Genomic DNA, 21,622 nt, shown 5'->3' with positions numbered 1-21,622 from the left:
CTCATAAGTTTGAGCCGATGTTGAGTAGGGAAGCAAAATCAATGGTCCCTTAAGACTTAGGCTCTGATACCATTTGTTGGATAAAATGGCAGCAGCAAAAAGAAAAAGAACAAGACAGAGAACAAATGAGGAAGAAACAAAAACAATTTACTTGCTCACAAACGTGCAGTAAGGAAGCAATCTGAGTTTCACAACTGATATGCTTAATTTTTCAATAAGAAAAACAATACATTTATAGCCAACTACATCAGTTATTACTACCTACTACCACTAAGTGGCCTAGTAACTTTAAAAACATTGCTTGTACACAAACAAACCATCTAAACTAGTCATTCAACACCTAAACATATCAAGCTGTCATCAGCTTGTTCATTTCCAAGTAGTTTAATCAACAAAGAAACTAAAAAGAAAAACTTTTACACAAGCTAAATATGTCAATTAGCACCTAAAAACATCAAAACAATACCAACTTAGTTCATTTTCAACTAAGTAGCTTAACAAAGAAACTAAAGAGAAAACCTTGTTGTTACAACAAGTATACGTGCTGCAGCATGTCATCAAGCTGCATGCACATCAAACAACAGCATGGTTAGCCAATTTCAACATTAAAATGTAGTTGATAGTCTTTTTCTCCACCGTTGTGTATATCACAATATTGACATTCACATTCAGCTTCATTAATATACATCAAACGTTCCTTTTTAATACAAAGAAGGCTGCAGCTCTAGTATGGGTAGATGTTATAAATACCAGGATTCGAACTCAAGACATGCTGGATGTCGCCTCTTAATTTTAGGGTGATTGCATGAATCAATTGGATTAAGCCCGAGTTACCGACAGAAGGCTAATATCCCATATATATTTATACAACAGAAAGCTAATACACATATAATACACCCCCTAATGTGAATGTTTAACTCACATTCAGTGCGTTAGATAACAGAGAAATACTAGTGGGAGATTGCGAGTAGAGCTTGTGATTTCTTTTCATAGCGGAAACCATTTCTCTTAGAGTCATCTGCAGACCAAACAAATATCCCATGGAGTTTGTTCTCACTCTTCAGCCTACTGCAGGCAGTAAAGAAGCCATTTTTCGGTGTCAAGCCACCGCTGCCGTCGCTTATAAAGTTGGCTAAAACCTTACCACCATTATAGTTAGAGCTTTGGGTGTTAAAGTAACTGATGAACTGAGAGACCGTTGTTCCTTGATCATAGGCGTAAAACTGGAAGTTGACAGTCTATGAGGTCACCATAGCTTTGCCACAAGGCCTTGTAATGACTTTGAACATCATCATCGTCAAATGGAGCTATGGAAGCGAATGAGATCACTCCATTATCCTTGAGGGTTTTTACGAGTTTCCCAATGCACTCAACGAAGGTGTCTGGATCAGCATTGAAGTGCTCATAGTCAATATCAATCCCATCAATGTGGTACTCTTGGATGATATTTTTGAGTGAAGAAATGCATTAAAAACCCAAGAATCTACAGAGGAAGGGTCGAAGTAAGCATAGCTATCTCCCACACTGTCCCCTCCTATGCTCAAAGCTACTTTAACATTTGAATGGGTGCTCTTGATGGAAGAAACTTGGGAAGGACTGAGGTTATCAGAGTCCCAAAAGACATTAAACTTCCTATTTGTTGGAGAATGAGAACCTGAGATGCTGTCATAGTCTATGGCAAATGAAAGAATGAAGTGGAATTCAACGTTTGAATCAATGGGAACATCAGTGAATTTAACGTTGTTGAATTCAGCTCCTATGTATTCTCGGAAAAGGTCCGAGTTCTCGGGAGCTGCTTGGATTGACATATGGCAAGGGAAGAAAACTTGGAAAACGAAAAGGGCAATGAAAAGCTTAGACGACTCCATTACTGCTGTGATGTAGGCTTGGAGTTGAAGAATTACTCTCGTTAATATATAGGCGTTAGAATGCAGAATACAAAGGTTTGAAGGCATAGGGAGATTAAAAATAAAGCAATGCTTTGTTTGCCGTTGTCGTTGTCGTAATTATGAATCTAGGATATTTAATCACAACAAATACGCTACTATTTTGGCCCTGGAGCTGTATCACAAAATACCAGTAATATAAATGAAGCCGGTATCTTCTTGCAGGGTACGATAATTATGTTATTTTGTCTTGCTGCAGGGGTATGATGATAGTTAACTGAGACAAGAACAGTGACTTGCCTTACCAGGCATGGGAGAGAAATCTGCAAATTTTGACCTTTGAATATATGTTTTATGTAGTATTTCAACAGTTTGCTGCTCTTAGATACCATAAGAAAAGTTTTCTGTAGATAGTATAAGAAAATATTATTGTATTCAATTCATTGGTTGACTTTTTATTATTATTTTGGCCCAGGAGATCTCCCACAACATACCAGTAATATTAATGAGGCTGATATCTTCTTGAACCCAATTAGCAAGGCATCTGAATGTAAACAACAAATATTATTGTCACATACATATTAGGTAAACTGTTACTTTGTCTTGTAGTCGACGGTGGTTTGCCTGACAAGGCATGTAAGAGGAATCTGCAACAATTGACCTTTGAATAATATGTTTTTTTAACCCAAATTCTTGGTTTCTAAAAAATAGGGTTTTTTACACAAATAGTATAGAAAAAAAATACTAAAATAGGATGTCAGAAAAAAAATTTACCAAAATAGGTTACTTTTTCATTGGAGCCTATTAGATAGGCACCAATGAACAAAATAATAATAATTTTTTTGAATAAAATATAATTTTATACTTTTTCGGGTTAGTATATAACCCGTATAATACATAGTATTGGCGCCTATCTGGGAGGCGCCAATGGTGGTGCCTACCTGGGAGGCGCCAATGGTGGTGCCATTCTGAGAGGCGCCAATGCTGTTATTTTTCTCTATAAATACCCCCAACACAAACATAAATTTTACTCCAGAAATGAAAGAAATAAGAAGGAAGGAAGCAGAAGAAAAGAAGGAAGGAAAAGAAGAAAAAAATTAGGTATTTTGGTTTTTCTTTTTAAATAGAATGTAGTGTATTGTTAGTAATTTTATTATTTGAAAGTTATTTTGTCATGTTATTAATTTTGTTAGCTTCTCAATGAAAAATTTTGCATTAAAATTTTTATGTAATTTGTTTACATTTTGAAACTGTTTTAAGAAATTTGAAATTCTTTTTTACAGATCTAGTATTGAAAATAGAGAATCAGTTTTTTGTATGTGTTTATTTCGATGGAGAAATTTTGACAACATCTGTGGGATGTATATTTGAATGTCGCAAACAAGTAGCAATGAGATTTGATAGAAATATCTCGTTTGATGATATGAAGGAAAAAATTAGTGAAAAAATTTATAGACGTTGTGGGAGAAGGATATCAAAAGTTTTCTACAAGTTTCCAGTTTCAAAAGATCCAATAAAATTTACCGAAATGGAACTTGTAGACGATGAAGACGTGGAGACAATGGTCGCTCTTTATTGTGGGACTGAGAGTAACAAAAATGCACCGATTCAATTATTTGCTGAGTTAGCCAGTGTTGAGGCAACTGAAGATCCCACTCCATTAGGTGAAGAAGATGGAGTTGAAGTGCCGTGTATGGTGGTTCCGGTATCGTATGTTGATAGTCAATCACCTATACATGGGATGAATATTGATCTTAATGCTGCAGCCGAGACTGATGTGGTTGGTGATGATGTATACTATAGTAGTGATCCTGTTGATTACGAAGTGGATAGTGAGAGTGATCCCGACGTAGACGAGGTCCCGGATGATATTGATGACGAAGGCGTGAATGAGGATGGAAACGTTAATGCGTCTTCAATCGGAAACCAGATTCGTCGTATTGTGATACACAATAATCCTGGGGCACACATGTCTCGGATAGACCCCGATGCAGTACAAGCAGCTGAGTTTCTGGAGTACCCTGAAATACCACATGCTTATCGAATGGGCGTATATTCTGATCCAGATGAGTTACGCGTGGGCCAGAGATTTGAAAGTAAGGAAGAATGCATGTTTGCGATTAAGTGGTATAGCATGAATATATCAGTAGATTACAAAGTCATCGAGTCTAAACCAACATTATATATTGGAGAGTGTTGGAGGTCGTCAGAAGGCTGCAATTGGCGGATACGAGCTTCATGTATGCAGAAGTCGCAGATGTGGGAGATACGAAAATTTGTTGGGCCCACACATGCACTTCAACACGTATGACAGAAGATCATCGAAAACTTGACTCCAAAACTATCTGTACATGCATCATGCCAATGGTGAAAGACATGCCGACCATTAAAGTTTCGGTATTGATTGCTGAAATACAAGCACGATTCCAGTATCGAGTATCATACTGGAAGGCATGGATAGCTAAACAAATGGCAATGGAGTAATTGTACGGAGATTTCGATACATCGTACAATGAATTACAGGGATGGATAGCTGCCATGAGGGAACACGTGCCGGGGACTGTAATTGAGTTACAAACACGATCTTATTACGGGCCAAATGACCAACTACAATCGAGAAAAAGAATTTTCCATCGGATGTTTTAGACTTTTGGTCAATGTGTGCGCGCATTTCCCTACTGCAAACCATTTGTACAAGTAGATGGAACCTGGCTATATGGAAAATACACACAGATCTTACTTCTTGCGGTTGCTCAAGACGGCAATAGGAACGTACTTCCGATAGCATTTGCCATCGTCGATAAGGAGAACATGGAATTGTGGGAGTTCTTTCTTACCAACCTGCGGAGGTATGTGATTAGCAATGATAATATTTGCATCATTTCTGATAGAGGAAAATGATTAATTGCAGCCATTAGGCGTTCTGGTGTACTATGGAGATTTGTTTACTGCATCCGGCACATCGCGGCTAACTTCCAGCGAGATTATAAGAATGCAGACTGGAAGAGACAAGTTGTGAGAATGGGTAAAGAATTACCTTATCTTTTAAATATAAGTTTTAATGTTTTAGAGCAATACTGTAACTTAATTTTTTTTAATACATATGCAGCGTATGAGCTAGAGCCACACATTTTTCGCCAAAGAATGGCCCGGCTTGAGAGTGACATGGAGGGTCAAACCAACACATCTTTCCGGCAATGGCTGGATACCATGGAGCCGTGGCAATGGGCTCAATGTTTTGACGAGGGCTTTCGTTATGGTCAAATGACTACAAACTTAGTGGAGGGGATCAACGCTATGTTATTAAAAACACGACATCTTCCAATTTCATCTGTCTTCTTGGCAACGTTCTACAGGTTGGCTACCTTGATCCCAAGAATGGGTCAGCAACAAGTGAACCAGATGGAGGCGGGACATGTCTTTGTCGAAGGCATTAGGGATGCAATGGTTGTAAACCGTCGAATGGCGAGGTCGATGACAGTAGAAGTATATTCACGGCATAATGAAACGTTTCGAGTTATAGAGACCTTCGGTTGTTGACCCAGTATACCACCTAGGTCCTACGGAGTTGATCTCCGAAATAGACGGTGCAATTGCAGAAGGTTTCAAACACTTCATTTTCCACGTGCACACGTCGTGGCAGCTTGTGCTAAAGTTGGGCTCAATGTAGAACAATTTATCGATGAAGTGTACACCATCGAACGCACGTTGCGTGTATGGGAAAATGAGTTCCCCGTGCTTCCTGACCTATCTACTTAGGAGGTACCTCCGACGACCTTCGAGCTAGTCCCAGACATAAGGTTGCGTAGAAACCTGAAAGGTCGTCTGCAATCATCCAGAATCCATAACGAAATGGACATTAGGGAGAAATCTGACGGGAATTTGTGTGGCGTATGCAGATTACCCAGTCATAATCGGAGTAAATGCCCTATCCGAAACTACCATGTTGGACAATCGTCTCAATCGGGTAGAAATTGATATGTACTTCATTACATAAATATGGTTTGAATCACAAAATTGTCTACAATTTATTGCAGTTATTGAGACATTTTTAAACCATTATAATTTTATTTAGATAAGAACTATCATTACATAAATATGAGGTTGTTTATTACAAAAACCCCTAAAATTGATGGTTTGATGGTGTGGTTATAGGGGTATATTTTTGTGGAGCTCGACGCTCACGTTGTGGGCGATTACGATTATCAACATTCTCCTCGACAGTATGTTGGGGTGTGTGAAACATAGATGAATAATCATATGTCTCAAATGCCATCGATGAACTTGATCCGGGAGGAGAGGAGTACGATGGCGGATATTGGCCGGAAGGAGTGGAGTACTGAGGTGGATACGAGGCCACGAAATAGTCATCGCCCCCTAATCTGGATGATAAGAACTATCCCTAGAATGTAGTTCTGGGTCTGGCTCTAGGTCTGGCTCTGGCTCTGGCTCTGGCTCTGGCTCTGGCTCTGGCTCTGGCTCTGGTTCTGGCTCCGGTGTATGATGCAGATCTCGAAGGGATTGCGTAATTCGTGTCGTATGAGGAGGGACTACAATCGACCGCCCACCAAACAGAAATGGTTTCCCTGTCTCACAGTACCACTGTATATACTCTAACGAGGGCTGCAAATCCGGATCACGATCCATCTGAGGTACCTTCCCGAACCGGTTGTTCCATATCGTAATATATTCTTCGTGCACTTCTTCCCAATTATCTCCATACCTCCCCTTCTTGCTCATCCCATGGATCTCCCCCAATTGTACTGGTAGTGTCGGGATATACTGTATGCAACCGAACTGCCGGAGTACTCGATTGCCATGATACCACTCCACTACGTTAAAATTGATAATGGGTGCGCTAATGCACTGTAGGTTTGAGTGGACGCGGGCAGATGATGGCATAACTGCCATAATTTTCGGAGCAGAATACGGCATCCAAATGAACTGCACAGTTAATAACGTTGTTATATTAACGCGGGTCGAGTGAGATAAAATAATAAAATTAAGTTTATATTCGAAAAACTTACCCCCTCTCCAGCATGATTCTCAATCATTAGAGGATATATCGGAGCCGTCGGTGACCTCCCGATACCCGGATTAGTACTCCACCTACGAAAACAAATTGTTAGAATAATATAATATAAAAAAAGTCAACTAATTATTATAATGAGTAAAAATTCATCACCTATTAACGAGTGGAAATACATATGATTGATGACTAATGGATGCCAAGAATGGCATCCGGTAGAGTGCCCACGACTGCAGCAGTATGAGTCATCCGCCTATGTCAACCACAGAAGGATTTGTTGTCCGACAAAGTTCGCAATACAGCATGGCTAAAACTGCGGACCCCCAACTGTATGAACGAGTGTTATGCAAATTGGATAATAAGGGTAAGTACATCAAGTGGACCTTACTGTTGTTTGCATCCGGCATGAGTACACCCCCTATAAGGTGCATAATGTAAGCTCGAACAGCCTGCATCACCTCCCATTCATTAGCAGTACTTGGCAAATGCTCAAAATTGGCATGTAGCCATGAAAATCTCAAACTGGTAAATTTCCCCTGACTTGGCGAGCGTCCAAGTAATTCATTGCAAAGGGTAGCCGGCCTAGAGATTGAACTTACGCCCGTGACCGCATTCCCGTCTATGGGAAGCCCGAGCTGTACTGCAACATCCTCTAGAGTGACGGTACACTCTCCGCACGGCAAATGAAATGTGTGGGTCTCCGGACGCCATCGCTCGACTAAAGCGGAAATCAAGTCGTATCGCAGATCAAAAGTCCGAATCAATGCCGCTGATCCGAACCCAGCTAACTCTAAGTATGGTATTAGGCGTTCATTTGGCTGAAACCCTACACTATTAACACGGCCCCTCAATGCGCGGTACGGACCCTAACATTATTAAATTAGCAAAATAGTTAATACAATATAATTTAATTCAACAAATAACATGAATATCAAAAATAAATTTTATTACCATGTCATTAATAGTACTTGATATGTGATTATTATTATTAATTAGAGAACCCATTTCCTGCAACTCTGCAATAAAAAAATGAATTCAGTTAATTTGTTTCAAAAAATCAATAATTACTGTTAAATAAATACAAAATCAAATAAAATTTAATTATATAAAAGTTACATTATATAAAAATTAAATGAGTTAACAACAACTATATGATTAAAAAAGTCAGTTATAATTAAACTTTTAATGAAATGATTTTTAATTTTTTTATAATTAAACTTTTAATGAAATGATTTTTAATTTTTTTATAAACTTTATATGTTAAACTCACCAAATACTAAACTAAACACAACAACTTATAGCTTAATCCTAAATTACTAATAAATTAAATTTTAAATAATTACAAACACAAAAATTTATAACATAATCCTAAATTACTAACAAATAAATTATAAAATAATTACAATATTCATACAAAAAATTACAATATTACAATATATCCCCACATTACAATATTCATACAAAATTACAATATTACAATATTCATACAAAAAAATTGCAATATTCATACAAAATTATAATATTACAATATTCATACAAAAAAATATAATATTCATACAAAATTACAAAATTACAATATTCATACAAAAAATTATAATGTTCATACAAAATTACAATATTCATACAAAAAATTACTAATCCAAAACTATAAATACAAATTTAATTATAAAATAATTACAATATTCATACAACATTATAATATTCATAAAAAAATTATAATATTCATACAAAAAAGTTAAAATATTCATACAAAATTCTAATCTAAACTATAAACACTAAATATAGATAATTTATAATTAATGATTAATAACAAAAAATTCACAATATCTTCTAAAATATATCCTAAAAAATTCACAATCTATAAACTTTTTAAATTATAAACAAAATTATTTATTAAAAAAATACATTACCTTTTTTCTTTCTTTCTTCTTCTTCTCTTCTTCTTTTTCTCTTTCTCTTCTTCTCCTTTCTCTCTTTTTTTTTCTCTACCGTGTGGCGTTGGGACCATTTGCAATTACTTATACGCAAAAAAAAAAAAGCATGAAGGGACAACACATGCAACAGCATGCAGGGGCTGCAACGGTGGGCAGAGGGCACCATTGGCGCCTCTCCATGAGGCTCCTTCATTGGCGCCTACTAGACAGGCGCCACCCGACCCGACCCGACCGTATTTTGATCCGTATTTTTTAAAATATATATTAAAAAAGTATAAAATTATATTTTATTCAAAAAAATATTATTATTTTATTCATTGGCGCCTATCTAATAGGCTCCAATGAAAAAGTAACCTATTTTAGTAAAAAAAATTTCTGACATCCTATTTCAGTATTTTTTTTTCTCTATACTATTTGTGTAAAAAAAACCCTAAAAAATATGTTGAACTTTCCATTTGTAGGTGATTGATGATTGTCATAAGCATAGTCAATTGCAAAAAGCTAGAGTGAAGTGAAATTCGACCTTGACCCAACATAAAATGCAGGCTTTTTACAGTGGCATTACTCAGCTTAGGCCTTGATCAAGCATATTACTAACACCAAATGCTACAAACAAAATACATACATAGATATTAAATTTCATGAGAAAGAAAAAAAAAATGAACAATTTATATACTAAACAAATGTAAAATAATGCTTTATAGCACATCAAAGATGCTCACCTGATTAGTTTCCATGCATAAAAAAGCTGGCTTTGGCCTTAAAACCCTTGTTTTTAACTGCCAAAGCCAACAGCAGGTATGCTACTAATCCTGCAAGCTGCCATTTTTATTCAAAAACCAACTTTTTCAACCCAAAAAAAGTAATAAAATGAAGGAGCTTATATATGCAATATAACCCTTCTTCTCCTTCTCGACATCATAGGGACATCGGGCTGTCCAGCTATAACCATAGGCTGAATATATTAAACAAGAGACAAAAATATGTTCATCTTATTCAAAGGTATATAAGTACATTACAAGCTGGTCGGATTAAATTGGATTAAAAACGAATCGCTTTGCAAATTCATTTTGTCTGAACTCTTTGACTGATCTGATTCATCACTCTTTTCCTGCTGAGCTACATTAGCTTTCATAGGAAGATTACTAACAAATTCATTTTGTCTGGACTCACAATCACTCGACATCTCAGTAACTCAAGAGAGACATTAGTTGCAGAGGCTGCAACTCGAACAGATTCATATTCATTTACAAGTCCAACAAGAACAATACTAACTTGTTCTTGATCAGAAATGCCAGTTCCAGTTGCAGCCAGAACATCACACATGTGTTTGATCTTGAATAAATATTCTTTGATAGATAGTTGCCCCTTCGTTTGAAAATACAGCAGGTGTCTCAGACTTGAAAGTTTAATACTGGAATGAGTTGTAAACTTTCTTTCGGTGGTCATAACTACATCATAACTAGTTTTGGCATTTATCAAGTACAGTAGACTCTCATCACATACAGTAGAAAGTAACCAGGAGGCCAGAAGCTTATCTTGCTGTTTATATAGCAAAAAATCTGGATTGTCAACCAGATTCCCATCTGCATCAGTCACAAATTGAGAAATATGACAAGAGGATTCTACACATAGATATTAAATTTTATGAGAAAGGAAAAAAATGAACAATTTATATACTAAACAAATGTAAAATAATGTTTTATAGCACATCAAAGATGCTCACCTGATTAGTTTCCATGTATAAAAAAGTTGGCTTTGGCCTTAAAATCCTTGTTTTTAACTGCCAAAGCCAACAGCAGGTATGCTACTAATCCTGCAAGCTGCCATTTTTATTCAAAAACCAACTTTTTCAACCCAAAAAGAAGTAATAAAATGAAGGAACTTATATATGCAATATAAATCTTCTTCTCCTTCTCGACATCATTGGGACATCGGACTGTCCAGCTCTAACCATAGGTTGAAAACACTAAACGAGAGACAAAAATATGTTAAATCTTATTCAAAGGTATATAAGTACATTACAAGCTGATTGGATTAATTTTGGATTAAAAACTTATGACTTTGCAGCTTTATGGCTTTAAAACGTAGTTGATAGTCTTTTTCTCCACCGTTGTTTATATCATATATAGAGCTTCATTAATATACGTTAAACTTTCTTTTATAGTACAAAGGAGGCTGCAGCTCCAGTATGGGAACAGTTTATAAATACCAGAATTCGAACTCCACAGAGCTGGACTCAAGTGAAATTCGACGGTACTTGAGTTTATAGGCATATATATCAAAGACCATGACCAATGTTAACTACATCAAATGCATGCAGGGTTTTTTCATAGTGGCATTTAATCAGTCTAGGTACATATTCCTCACACCAAAAGTCACAATAAAATTCCTACATAGATATTAAGTTTTATATATTAAACAAATGTAAAACTATATATGTTCTAAAGCGCATCAAAGATACTTGAACAGTTTCCCTGCACAAAATGTTGCCTGGCTGTAAAATCCTTATTTTAACTGCACAATCTCATTCAAAAACTAACGAAGCCAACCTCACATTTACAGTATGTTGATGACCATTCGGCCCTTAAACCAAAAACAGAAGCTAAAATGAAAAGAAAAAAAAAACCAGCAACACTTGCTTTTCCTTGTAGAAATTGCATTCCTACTTTGCTTAGAATTCACTATTCGTTGTTACAGACTGGACTGAGTGTGTCAGCATAAGTCAACCGGCTTCCGTTCCAATACAGCAACTCCCCCCTGCAAAGCCACCATTTTCATATTCAACTTATATAATAAATTTTATGTCAAATGAATACTTAAAATTATTTCAAGAAAAATCCATTTCTATAACAAGAAAATTCAATTTTAAGTAGTGACTAAATTATATAAAATTAATGTAAAAAGACTAAATCGATAGAGAGATTAAAATAATAATTAAACAAGAAAAAACTTACGGATTCAACATAAACTTTTGTTCTGTGCTCGACCCTATAGGCAGCCGGGGCAATCCAACTCCAGCCGTAACGCCCGTAACCTGAAAATAGTAAATGAAAGACAATTTTATGTTAAATATATGCAACCACAAATAATATATAAACAAAATCAATAATTATAAAATATGATTCCATTTACATAGGACGGGAACCAAATGTCTTAATAGAAAAAGTTAGAATGATTAATTTTTGTTGTTAATCTTTGTATTTTGTTGATTTTATCTTACTTGGTTGAGATTAATCCATATACTTTTTGAATTGGTCAATTTTAGTCTATATATATATATACATTTTATTTTTAAAATTTTAGTTTTAACCCAAATGGGTAGTACTTAATTTCGTTATTAGTCTTGTACTAGCCATAAAGTTGTAGATTTGATCTATATTTTTCAATTAGATCATTTTTAGTCCTTATACTTTTCAAATTTTGAAATTTTAGTCTTGACATAAACGGCAATAGTTAAATCCATTTTATCAAACTATAATGACATTACACGTATAATAATATGTTTTTAGTATTTTTCTTTTAAAAAGTAACAAAACTTAATGATTTCAATAGCTACAATTTGATCAAGATTTAAATTTCAATTTTAAAAAAGAATAAGAATTAAAAATTACCAAATTAAATTACAAAGATTAAATTTACAACTCACATATAATAGAGGGAGTAATAACAAATTTTAACCAAATGAAAGGTATAGTTAGTGCAAAAAAACTTACTAATCTCTCGCCAAGGTATTTGTCACATTGCTTGCAAAGCACATTCATCATAGCGGAAGGATAGAAGACAGATGCTGGTCGGGTTGGAGGTTGTCGAATTGATAGCTTACAATGAGACCAAGGCCATGTTGCAAGAATTTCCACCATGACCAGAACCTACTTCTGGAACCGTTAAGACTGATCTTTCAAAGATTGAACCAAGAAAGATTATCACCACCAAGAAACAAAGTAAACCTCTCTACTCAGCCAAAAAAAGACCTGGCACTATTACCTTCTTCAGTTATAAGAACCTCGCGGGAAACTCACGGCTAAAAACCAACTTGAAATGCTCCAAGCCTTTTTCAGTTATAAAGATGTAAAGGATGGTTACAAAATAGAAACTCAATGAAGGTTACTATACAATATCAATATATTGGATTGACATGAGCATTATTGTCAAAGTAGGTGAATGTAAGTTCGAGTGCGCTGAAGATTTAAGGTATTATCCTATTATTTATGGATTGAGGAGTGTCGTGGATTATTCTAAATATTGTATAAAAAAACAAATATAATCAGAATTTATAATAAAATTATTAAAAATAATAATCCTACAATGTATAACATTTGATTAGTTGATATTTGCTGTTCATAAGAGAACAGAATTTTACATCCACCCTGTTTAGATTTGGTTTAACTAAAGGATTTTGATAGTGCAAGAAGAAGCATGGCATTCATAGCCATGAACCATCATTTTGAGCAGTAATGTCATTTTTACCTATAATAAACTGGCACATTATTTTTATTTTTTTACTTTTTCAATTAAAGTCATAGTTATAATTCATATATGCCAACCCTTTTTAAGGGTACGTTGGGCTTGCTTTCCGAGATATATTTGTATTGGGCTCATCTTATTATGTCTATGTGGGAAATCCAAGTTCTTTCCGTGTCGAAAAAACCGAGTAGCCGACCGCGAAAAGAACCTTGTATTGGGGGCAAATCAAACATTTTAACTTAATGCACGTGTCGTTTTATCATTGGACAAGATACTTTTTCTGTCTTCGTTGTCTCGCACGATCTCCATCATGATATGGAGCGGAGTGGAACCCCAAAAAGAATATATAAATAAATAATTAAAACCACTAAAATATTTCACTTCAGCACAAAAAAGAAAGGAAAAAAATTCAAAAAAGAACTAGAAATTTATTATCGCTCACAGTCTCTTTGAGAAAGCCCAATAATTCCCTCTCTCATTTTTAATTTTGGATATTTTTGTTGCCCTAGATTTTCTCTCTGTAAGCTCTACCTAGAGAAGAAGCCATGGTGAGTTTTTTCTTTTCATTTTTTAAATTTTTTTTCTGCTATTTTCTTTTCCATTTTCAGTTCAAGTCTTTGTCTTCGATCTGTCTTTCTTTGACTTGAGTAGAACACTTAAATTTTTTAGATCTGATTTATTATTTACATTGAACGTAGAACTCTGTGTTTCTGCTGATTGGCATAGTCTGAATTTTTTTTTTTTTGGTTGTTGCTGGATTTGCTTTTTGGTTTAATGATGATAGTTATGAATGTTTTCATGCTTCGATTATTGTTCGATCTTCTGCTCGATGCTGTATTGACGTTTTGGATTGTTAAACTTGAACGAGAACTTATTATAGATAAAAACAATGCTTAACTTAATCTTCATGGATCTACTATTACGGTTCCTTTGAAAATTTGGTTTTGAACTCATATATTAATAAGCGTTATAACTTAAATATGTTTAACGGATCAATACACTATATAGATTTTGAGAAATTATTATAGATAAAAAAATGCTTAACTTAATCTTCATGGATCTACCATTCGGATTCCTTTGAAATTTTGTGTTTGAATTGAGATATTAATAAACGTTATGATTTACAATGCTTAACGAACTGTTTATCGAATTGTAATGATTTTCTTTTTCTTTCTAATCCATTATCTTTTTTAGCTTTTGTTTTCTAATGGATTCATTTTGATCATTTTTCTAGTGTCCATCGCTGATAGATGACGTTTTTTAAATTTAAAAATATTGTTTAATTCATTCTTTTTTATCCCCACAAGCGGATGTGCATCACTGGTGAAGCGATTTCCTATTGATGACCTGTGACATGCCATCTCAACTACTTTTATTATTATTGGTGTTGTTGCTGCTTGACTTTATCACAAAGAAAGTAATCGGATTCATCTCTTAGAGTGGCCCCAGTTGGTTAATACTCTAAGATTGGGATATTGCATTTACACCTGTTAAATTTTTAAGAATGTTGTTTCAAAATTTATGGTTCATTGTCAAAACAGTGAAAAAAAAGTGGGATTGGATCAATTTGGTTGACCCGGTTGTTTTGAGTCATTGATCCGTCTTTATGTTCTTTTTTCTAAATGGGAGAGAGAACTCAAGAACATATGATTTTTTTTTAATTAGCCTAATTATGATCTCATTTCTTGGGAATTCTAGCCAATGAGAGTGATCTCGAGTCCAACCTTTGTAAACACTGTTTGTGCTCTCTTTATATATATCTGGTTTAAATCCTATCATGTGTGGGCCTTGTCTAGATTTATTTTGGTCTATGTTTAGAGATATTCCGGTTATCAATCCATTGTACAGTTATTGATTCTAATTACAGTTATTTGGATTTATATTATTCGTATATGTAATTGTTATGTTCTTGTATTTGTGCCCTCAAAAAAATAAAAATAAAAAATTGGGTCATTGTTGTATGGAATCTTATGTATTCCTTGAACCTTTCCATTACAGGCTAATGCAGCGTCTGGAATGGCTGTGCATGATGACTGCAAACTGAAGTTCCTTGAGTTAAAGGCCAAAAGAACATACCGCTACATAGTATTCAAGATTGAGGAGAAACAGAAGCAGGTTGTTGTGGAAAAGCTTGGTGAGCCAAGTCAAAGCTATGATGATTTCACTTCAAGCCTCCCTGCTGACGAATGTCGGTATGCTGTCTATGATTTTGACTTTGTGACTGCTGAGAATTGCCAAAAAAGCAGGATTTTCTTCATTGCATGGTATGTGTTATATGCTTAAAACTATTAGTGCTTTTGCCTATTATTCTCAAGCATTGTACATTCTAGTCATTGCTGTTTATGTTCTTTATTGTTTATTTGAAGGTCTCCTGACACCTCAAGGGTGAGAAGCAAGATGATTTATGCAAGCTCAAAGGACAGGTTCAAGAGAGAGTTGGACGGTATTCAAGTAGAGCTGCAGGCAACTGACCCGACTGAGATGGGACTTGATGTTATTCGAAGCCGTGCCAACTAAATTGGCATCTCCAAATGGCAGGAATAATGGAGATGGTAAAATGCTTTCTGCTTTTGTTTCAAGTGAAATGTTAATAGTTTGGCGGGGTGGTATGATTTTGGTTTGTTGTTTAGATGTTATATCCAAGTCTTTGTCTAGAACAAGTTTAGCAATTTCCATTTGAATCTTATGATTCTGTTATGCATGTCTCAAAGTTATCTGACGGAGTGTCTTACAGTTGAGTCGATAAACAAAAGTCTCATCTTCTTCAATGGTATATGAAGCACTCTTTTTTGAGGGGTTTTTTCCATTGCATGTCAGGTTGGTTACTCATACTTGTGAATATTGCGCAAGCCCGATGTGATATTAGACCTATCTATTTTAACACGATCTCAAAAACTCAGCCTAATCAATCCTAAAAATTGATAAAACTAAAAATACTCTTCACAATTTTTGTATTTTTATTTTTAGGAATTTTATTTTATTTTTTAAAATTTTAATTTAGTTGTTAACAAGGTTAATACTTGAACTGGAATTTTAAAATTTGAAAATGTATGACTAAATGTCTAAGAATGAAATTATATGAATTAAATTTCAAATTTACAAGTCATATTTTTCAATTTAATGAAAGAAATTTAGAATTTGAATTAATCTTAATCTTGATTATATATTATATTGTTTGGATATTTAAAATTAGTAAAAGAAAGGAAAGTGAATTAATTTTAACTATTTTTGTTTGACTAAATAGTAGAAAGGAAAAGAAATCATTAATTATAATGAAATTTTACACTGATGACGTTTTTATAAAATTATTTTAAAAAGATAGAGAGGGTAAAAAGGTATCTTACGTCTTAATTTTTTTTCTTAGTTTTCCTTTCCCTAGCTTTCTCCAAATTAGGGTAATTTCAATTTTATGATATGGTAGAATCCGTAGCTTTGATTATTAGTTTTTGTAATTTGTAAGAATTACGGATTTATTCTTTATACTATAATTTAGTTATTTTTAATTTTTATATTTTTCAAATTTAAAAATTCCTCATCAAACAATAATTGTAAAATTCATTAAATTTTGCTATTTCTAAAATCTAATGCAGCAAACATATTATCATATGTACAATGAAATACCAACTTGTTATTTATGCATATTACTCAATTAAAAATTCAATTAATGGTTTAACAACATACATTTGTGTTAAGACTAAAATTTCAAATTTTAAAAAGTAAAGGAAATTAGAATGATCCAATTAAAGAATATAGATAAATCTACAACCGTACGAGTAGTACAAGATTAGAATTTGAATTTAATTAAACGGATTTAATTATTACTATTTGGGTTAAGACTTAAATTTAGAACTTTCAAAAAATATAGGCACTAAAATTAACAAATTCAAAAAGTACCAGAACAAATTGATCAAATTAAAATCTACAACTTTTATGATCTACATGAAGTTTTAACCTGCTTGATAAAAGCTCATTTTCACATTAAATGCCCCAAAGTACTAACAAAAAGGGGAAGTGAGATCCTTGTCGTGCTTGTTACTTCAATGGTTAAATATGCTACTAGTCCTTGTATTTTGATAAAATTTGAGCTTTAGTCTATACTTCAAAAGTTAAAAATAAATCCTACTTTTCTAATCTAACAATCTCAACCCAATCATCAACTTTGTTTGTATATTTTTATCAAAATTTATCTATTTAACATGATTATCGTGAAATAAACATGTTAACAAAATTTGCCAGAGACTACTAACATCAATAATGATTGGACTAGGATTTCAAACTGAAAAAGTAAAACGATTAAATTTTTTTAACTTTTAAAGTTCAGAGACTAAAATTCAAATTTTGTAGAAGTACAAGGACTAACTACATATTCTAACCTACTTCAATTTACAAATGATCAAATTAAATGGTAAAGATTTTATTATCATTGAACGAATGGTAAGGCTTTAGGTGAACCCTTTGCCATCCATCAGCCATATGCCACAATCTTCTCAGTTCACAAGGTACCCTATACAAGAAGACTAGTAATCTTAATCTTTTCCAGCTATATCGGACCGAATCTTTGCCTAAACTTCGTCCAACCGCCTTCAGTTTCGAAGATAACCAAGTGTAAACCATACTTTCCATTAAGGCAACCCCCATAACAACAGGTCCCTGTTCAGTTTCCCTTAAAATTTTGTATCGTTAAAACCGTTTTCCAAGAAGATTACTGATCGACATTCTCATACGAATTCTTCGAATGATTTCCACGAGCTAGAATATCATGTGTAACCTTACTTGGCTTAACACCTCTTCTGAACATGTCATCGCACAATTCGAATGCCTTGTTCAGTTCTCCAGCAACACAACAGCCGTGTATCAAAAAATTATATGCCAATGTATCTGGCATTATACCCTTATTTAGCATAGAGTCCCACAACCGAATAGCTTCGTGTAAACTACCTCTTCTACAGTGCTCGTATATTATAGTTGAATAAGTAATACAATCCGGGAGAATACCGTTGTCAGCCATTCCAACTAAAAGCTCCATAGCCTCCTCAAGTCTTCCTAACTTGCAAAAGCCACGGATAAGTATATTGTACGTGACTGTGTTAGCTAAAACTCCTTTAACAATTGCATTGTGAAGCTCTACAGCTTTGTCCATATTCCCTTCCTCGGCGAGCCGATCGATGAAACATCCATATGTTATCTGATTCGGGAGCAAATTACTAACCAGCATTTCTTTACAAAGAAGCTCAGCTTTATCAATGAAACCAGCCTTACATAAGCCATTTATCAGAGCAGTATATGTAACAACATTAGGGATGCATCCTTCACCGATCATAATATCCCAGAGCCCGAAAGCCTCCCTAAGATTTCCCACTTTACTGTTTGCATCTATCATGCTTGTGTATATCACATTGTCAGGGCTCAATCCTTGATCGTCCATCTCCTTTAGGAGCACAAGTAACCTTCTTGTATCATGCTGTTTTAGAGTTCCATCAATAAGTATGCCATAACACACGAGATCCATATCAATGCCTCGTGCAACCATCTCACGACAAGCCCTCAATGCGTCCTCTATTTTCCCTTCCTTGCAATAACCATGTAATAGTGCACTATAACACATCTCATTCAACTTACGGTGATCTCTGTGAAGACCATCCAGGAACTCTTTGGCTTCCGACACTCTACCAACAGAACAAAGACCACTTATTAAAGATCTATAAGTATACGTATCAGGCACAAGACCTTTGTCCACCATTTCGCCGAACAATTCGAAGGCTTTTACCATGTTACCGTCCTTGCAGTATCCCTCAATTAGAACATTATATGTCACCTCATTTGGCATAATGTTTCTCTCTACCATTTGACCAAACAATCTAACTGCCTCCACCATCATATTTGCTCGACAAAGACCGGATATAAGAGCAGTATATGTATAAGTGTTCGGAGCAATTGCCTTCCCTGTCATCTCATGATATAGCCTAAACGCCTTATGCAATTTTCCTTCATTGCAATATCCACTCAACAACGATGTGTAAGTAATCACAGTTGGCTGCAATCTGTTGTTAATCATCTCATTGAAAAAAGACTCTGCTAAACACAAATTCCCTAACTTGCAATACCCACTGATCAAAGAATTATAGGGATAGACCGTCACTTTTATTCCCGCCTCTCTCATTTTACTAAGAAAGCTAAGTGCAATATCCATTTCACCTCTTCTACAAAATGAATCAATCAAAATAGAGAAAGTAACATCATTCGCATGCAAACCCTTGCTTTCCATTTCATTGTAAAGCAACTCGGCTTCATCAAATTTCCCATTTTTGCATAATGAATTGATCAATGCATTGTAAACAAACAAATTAGGTGCTAACCCAATTTCCCCTACTTTCTTTACCAAACTAAGAGCATCTTCAACCTTCCCCTTCCTCCTCAGCCCCTCAACCAGACTTGTAACTACGGCTTCACTCGGAACAAAACCCAACTTTATCATCTCATCCATCAACTCTACGGCAACATCAAATTGTTCCACTCTGCATAAGCCAAGGACTAACGTATTATACGTGATAATATCTGCTCTCAATCCCCGTTTAACCAATCCATTCTTAACCTCAACTGCCTCCCACACCCCATGATTCTTACAAAGCCCATGGATAAGCACATTGTACACCACCACATTCAACTCGGCCACGTTCGACTCCATTTGATGAATCATTTCACAAGCTCTAACAAAATCCTTCGATTCGCAAAAACTTCGGATCACCACCGTGTATATAAAAATATCAGGCCTAATACCAGCTTTCACAATCTCATCAAACACTTCCAAAACAATGCCAAACTGTCTAATTTTCGCTAAGTCGTTCAAAAGAGCACTTAGGGTCCTAATTTGAGGCAGCAAACGACAATCAAACTTCCTCATTAATCTAAATACCATTAAAGCATCAAAAGCTCTCCTATTCTGCACATAGAGTTGGATCAACAAATCAAAACCCAAACTCGAATGGAACTTACATTTCTCATGAGCCTTCCAAAGAGCTTCAAAGGCCTCACTCGGACTCAACCCACGAAGCAAAAGCGTCTGCAAAAGCGAAGAGGCGGGCCAAAAGAGATTAACGTTGAGTAAAGCGTGAATCAACACGCAAAACGACTCGGCCGAGTGGTGGAAGCCTTTGTGAAGTCCTAGGAAGTTAAAGAACCGTAAAGCTAACCTCGGGTCGTCCAAGGTTTGGATCAAGACTTCCTCGACGTGGTGGGTCTTCAGGAAAATGGCGGTGTTTAATGCGACCTTCCAGCTTTGCCTTCCACGCACAATGAGTCTGAGATCGGAAATTATTTGAGCGTCTTTGGCTTTTTCATCATTATCTTGAGGGGAAACTTTGGGTGTAGCACAAAATCTCTGTTTTGAGAAAATGATAGGAATTTTGAGAGGTCGATGAGATGGATATAGCTTCATTTCTTCCTTTCTGGGTTTCCACCATGGATTTGGAGGAGGCTTGCAAAAATGGGAGCTTTGATGAGAGAATTCGGCTTTCAGTGGGGGAGTTTGCCGCGATGGTTACGGGTCAACCCGGAATGAACAAAAATATGGATCTTGAGATAGTGGGTATTTAGTCTAAGGTTTAATTCTGCTAATTGTCCTAGAACTCCTCAGTCTTTTAAAATTTAGTCCCTCTATTTTGGATAAAGTAACATTTAATCTCTAACTTGATAACTTTTTTTTTTGTCTACATCAGTCTCAAGTGATAGATTTTTCCAATTTAATCAATAAACTTGAATTTCCTTGTTATCGTGATACTCTGAAATGTGTCACGTCATCTTTGAATTTTTTTAAAAATTTCTTTATAATATTTATATTTTGTATTTATTAGATTTTATATAATTTTTTAGAATTTTAAGTAATGATACGACATAATCTCAAAAGTTAGCTGAGAGATCAATTTTTTAACAGAATTCAAGTTCAAAAACTAAATTAAGAAAAGTTATCAATTTCAAAACTGATTGAAGGAAAAGAAATTAAAAACTTCATTTATTAAGTTTTGATTTATCCCTTTTATTTTTAATTCTAAACTTTTTTGTATTTTTCATGTTTGTTTTACAACTCATATTTAGAGTTTGGGGTTGTCTCTCTCAACAATATTAAATTCAACGATCGAATCAACATCTCCACTTATAAATACAATGTGTCTTACCATCACATTCAACACTTATTGATTTTTAATTCTAAACTTTAAATATTAAAATGATATATATTCAAATTTAAAAAAATTACTTACAATATTATATTCTAAGTAAATATATTAAAATTTAAAAATACAAAGAAAATA

General features: G+C 34.7%; 2 protein-coding genes and 1 pseudogene across 3 annotated transcripts; 1 reads left to right on the top strand and 2 right to left on the bottom strand.

The window, feature by feature from the left end:
• Positions 1 to 950: 950 nt before the first annotated feature.
• On the bottom strand, positions 951 to 1,868 carry LOC107950875 (chitinase 2-like; annotated as a pseudogene).
• An 11,770-nt stretch (positions 1,869 to 13,638) lies between these two features.
• Positions 13,639 to 16,122, top strand: LOC107950274 (actin-depolymerizing factor 2). Its single transcript, XM_016885085.2, has 3 exons — positions 13,639 to 13,864; positions 15,315 to 15,580; positions 15,683 to 16,122. The coding sequence occupies exons 1-3, from the start codon at positions 13,862 to 13,864 to the stop codon at positions 15,831 to 15,833; spliced, it is 420 nt and encodes a 139-aa protein (XP_016740574.1). The 5' UTR covers positions 13,639 to 13,861; the 3' UTR covers positions 15,834 to 16,122.
• Positions 16,123 to 17,585: 1,463 nt separating this feature from the next.
• Positions 17,586 to 20,877, bottom strand: LOC107950273 (putative pentatricopeptide repeat-containing protein At5g59900). Of its 2 annotated transcripts, XM_041090319.1 has the most exons (2): positions 20,507 to 20,875; positions 17,586 to 20,376 (listed from the first exon to the last, which is right to left on the bottom strand). In XM_041090319.1, the coding sequence occupies exon 2, from the start codon at positions 20,230 to 20,232 to the stop codon at positions 18,019 to 18,021; it is 2,214 nt and encodes a 737-aa protein (XP_040946253.1). In that variant the 5' UTR covers positions 20,233 to 20,376; positions 20,507 to 20,875; the 3' UTR covers positions 17,586 to 18,018. The 2 variants fall into 2 exon arrangements, with proteins under 2 accessions (XP_040946253.1, XP_016740573.2); XM_016885084.2 differs by having other exon boundaries at positions 17,586 to 20,877.
• Between the last annotated feature and the right edge of the window lie 745 nt (positions 20,878 to 21,622).

This window comes from Gossypium hirsutum, chromosome D03 (assembly GCF_007990345.1).
Source record: "Gossypium hirsutum isolate 1008001.06 chromosome D03, Gossypium_hirsutum_v2.1, whole genome shotgun sequence".
NCBI lineage: Eukaryota > Viridiplantae > Streptophyta > Magnoliopsida > Malvales > Malvaceae > Gossypium > Gossypium hirsutum.
Note: the sequence above shows the minus strand (reverse complement) of the source record. Positions and strands in the feature narration are given on the sequence as shown.

Excerpts from the sequence above, each read along its gene's own strand:
- LOC107950274 (XM_016885085.2), top strand. Across the intron at positions 15,581-15,682 it reads AGGATTTTCTTCATTGCATG|GTCTCCTGACACCTCAAGGG; the intron begins GTATGTGTTATA and ends GTTTATTTGAAG.
- LOC107950273 (XM_016885084.2), bottom strand. The coding sequence starts at position 20,751 with ATGAAGCTATATCCATCTCATCGACCTCTCAAAATTCCTATCATTTTC.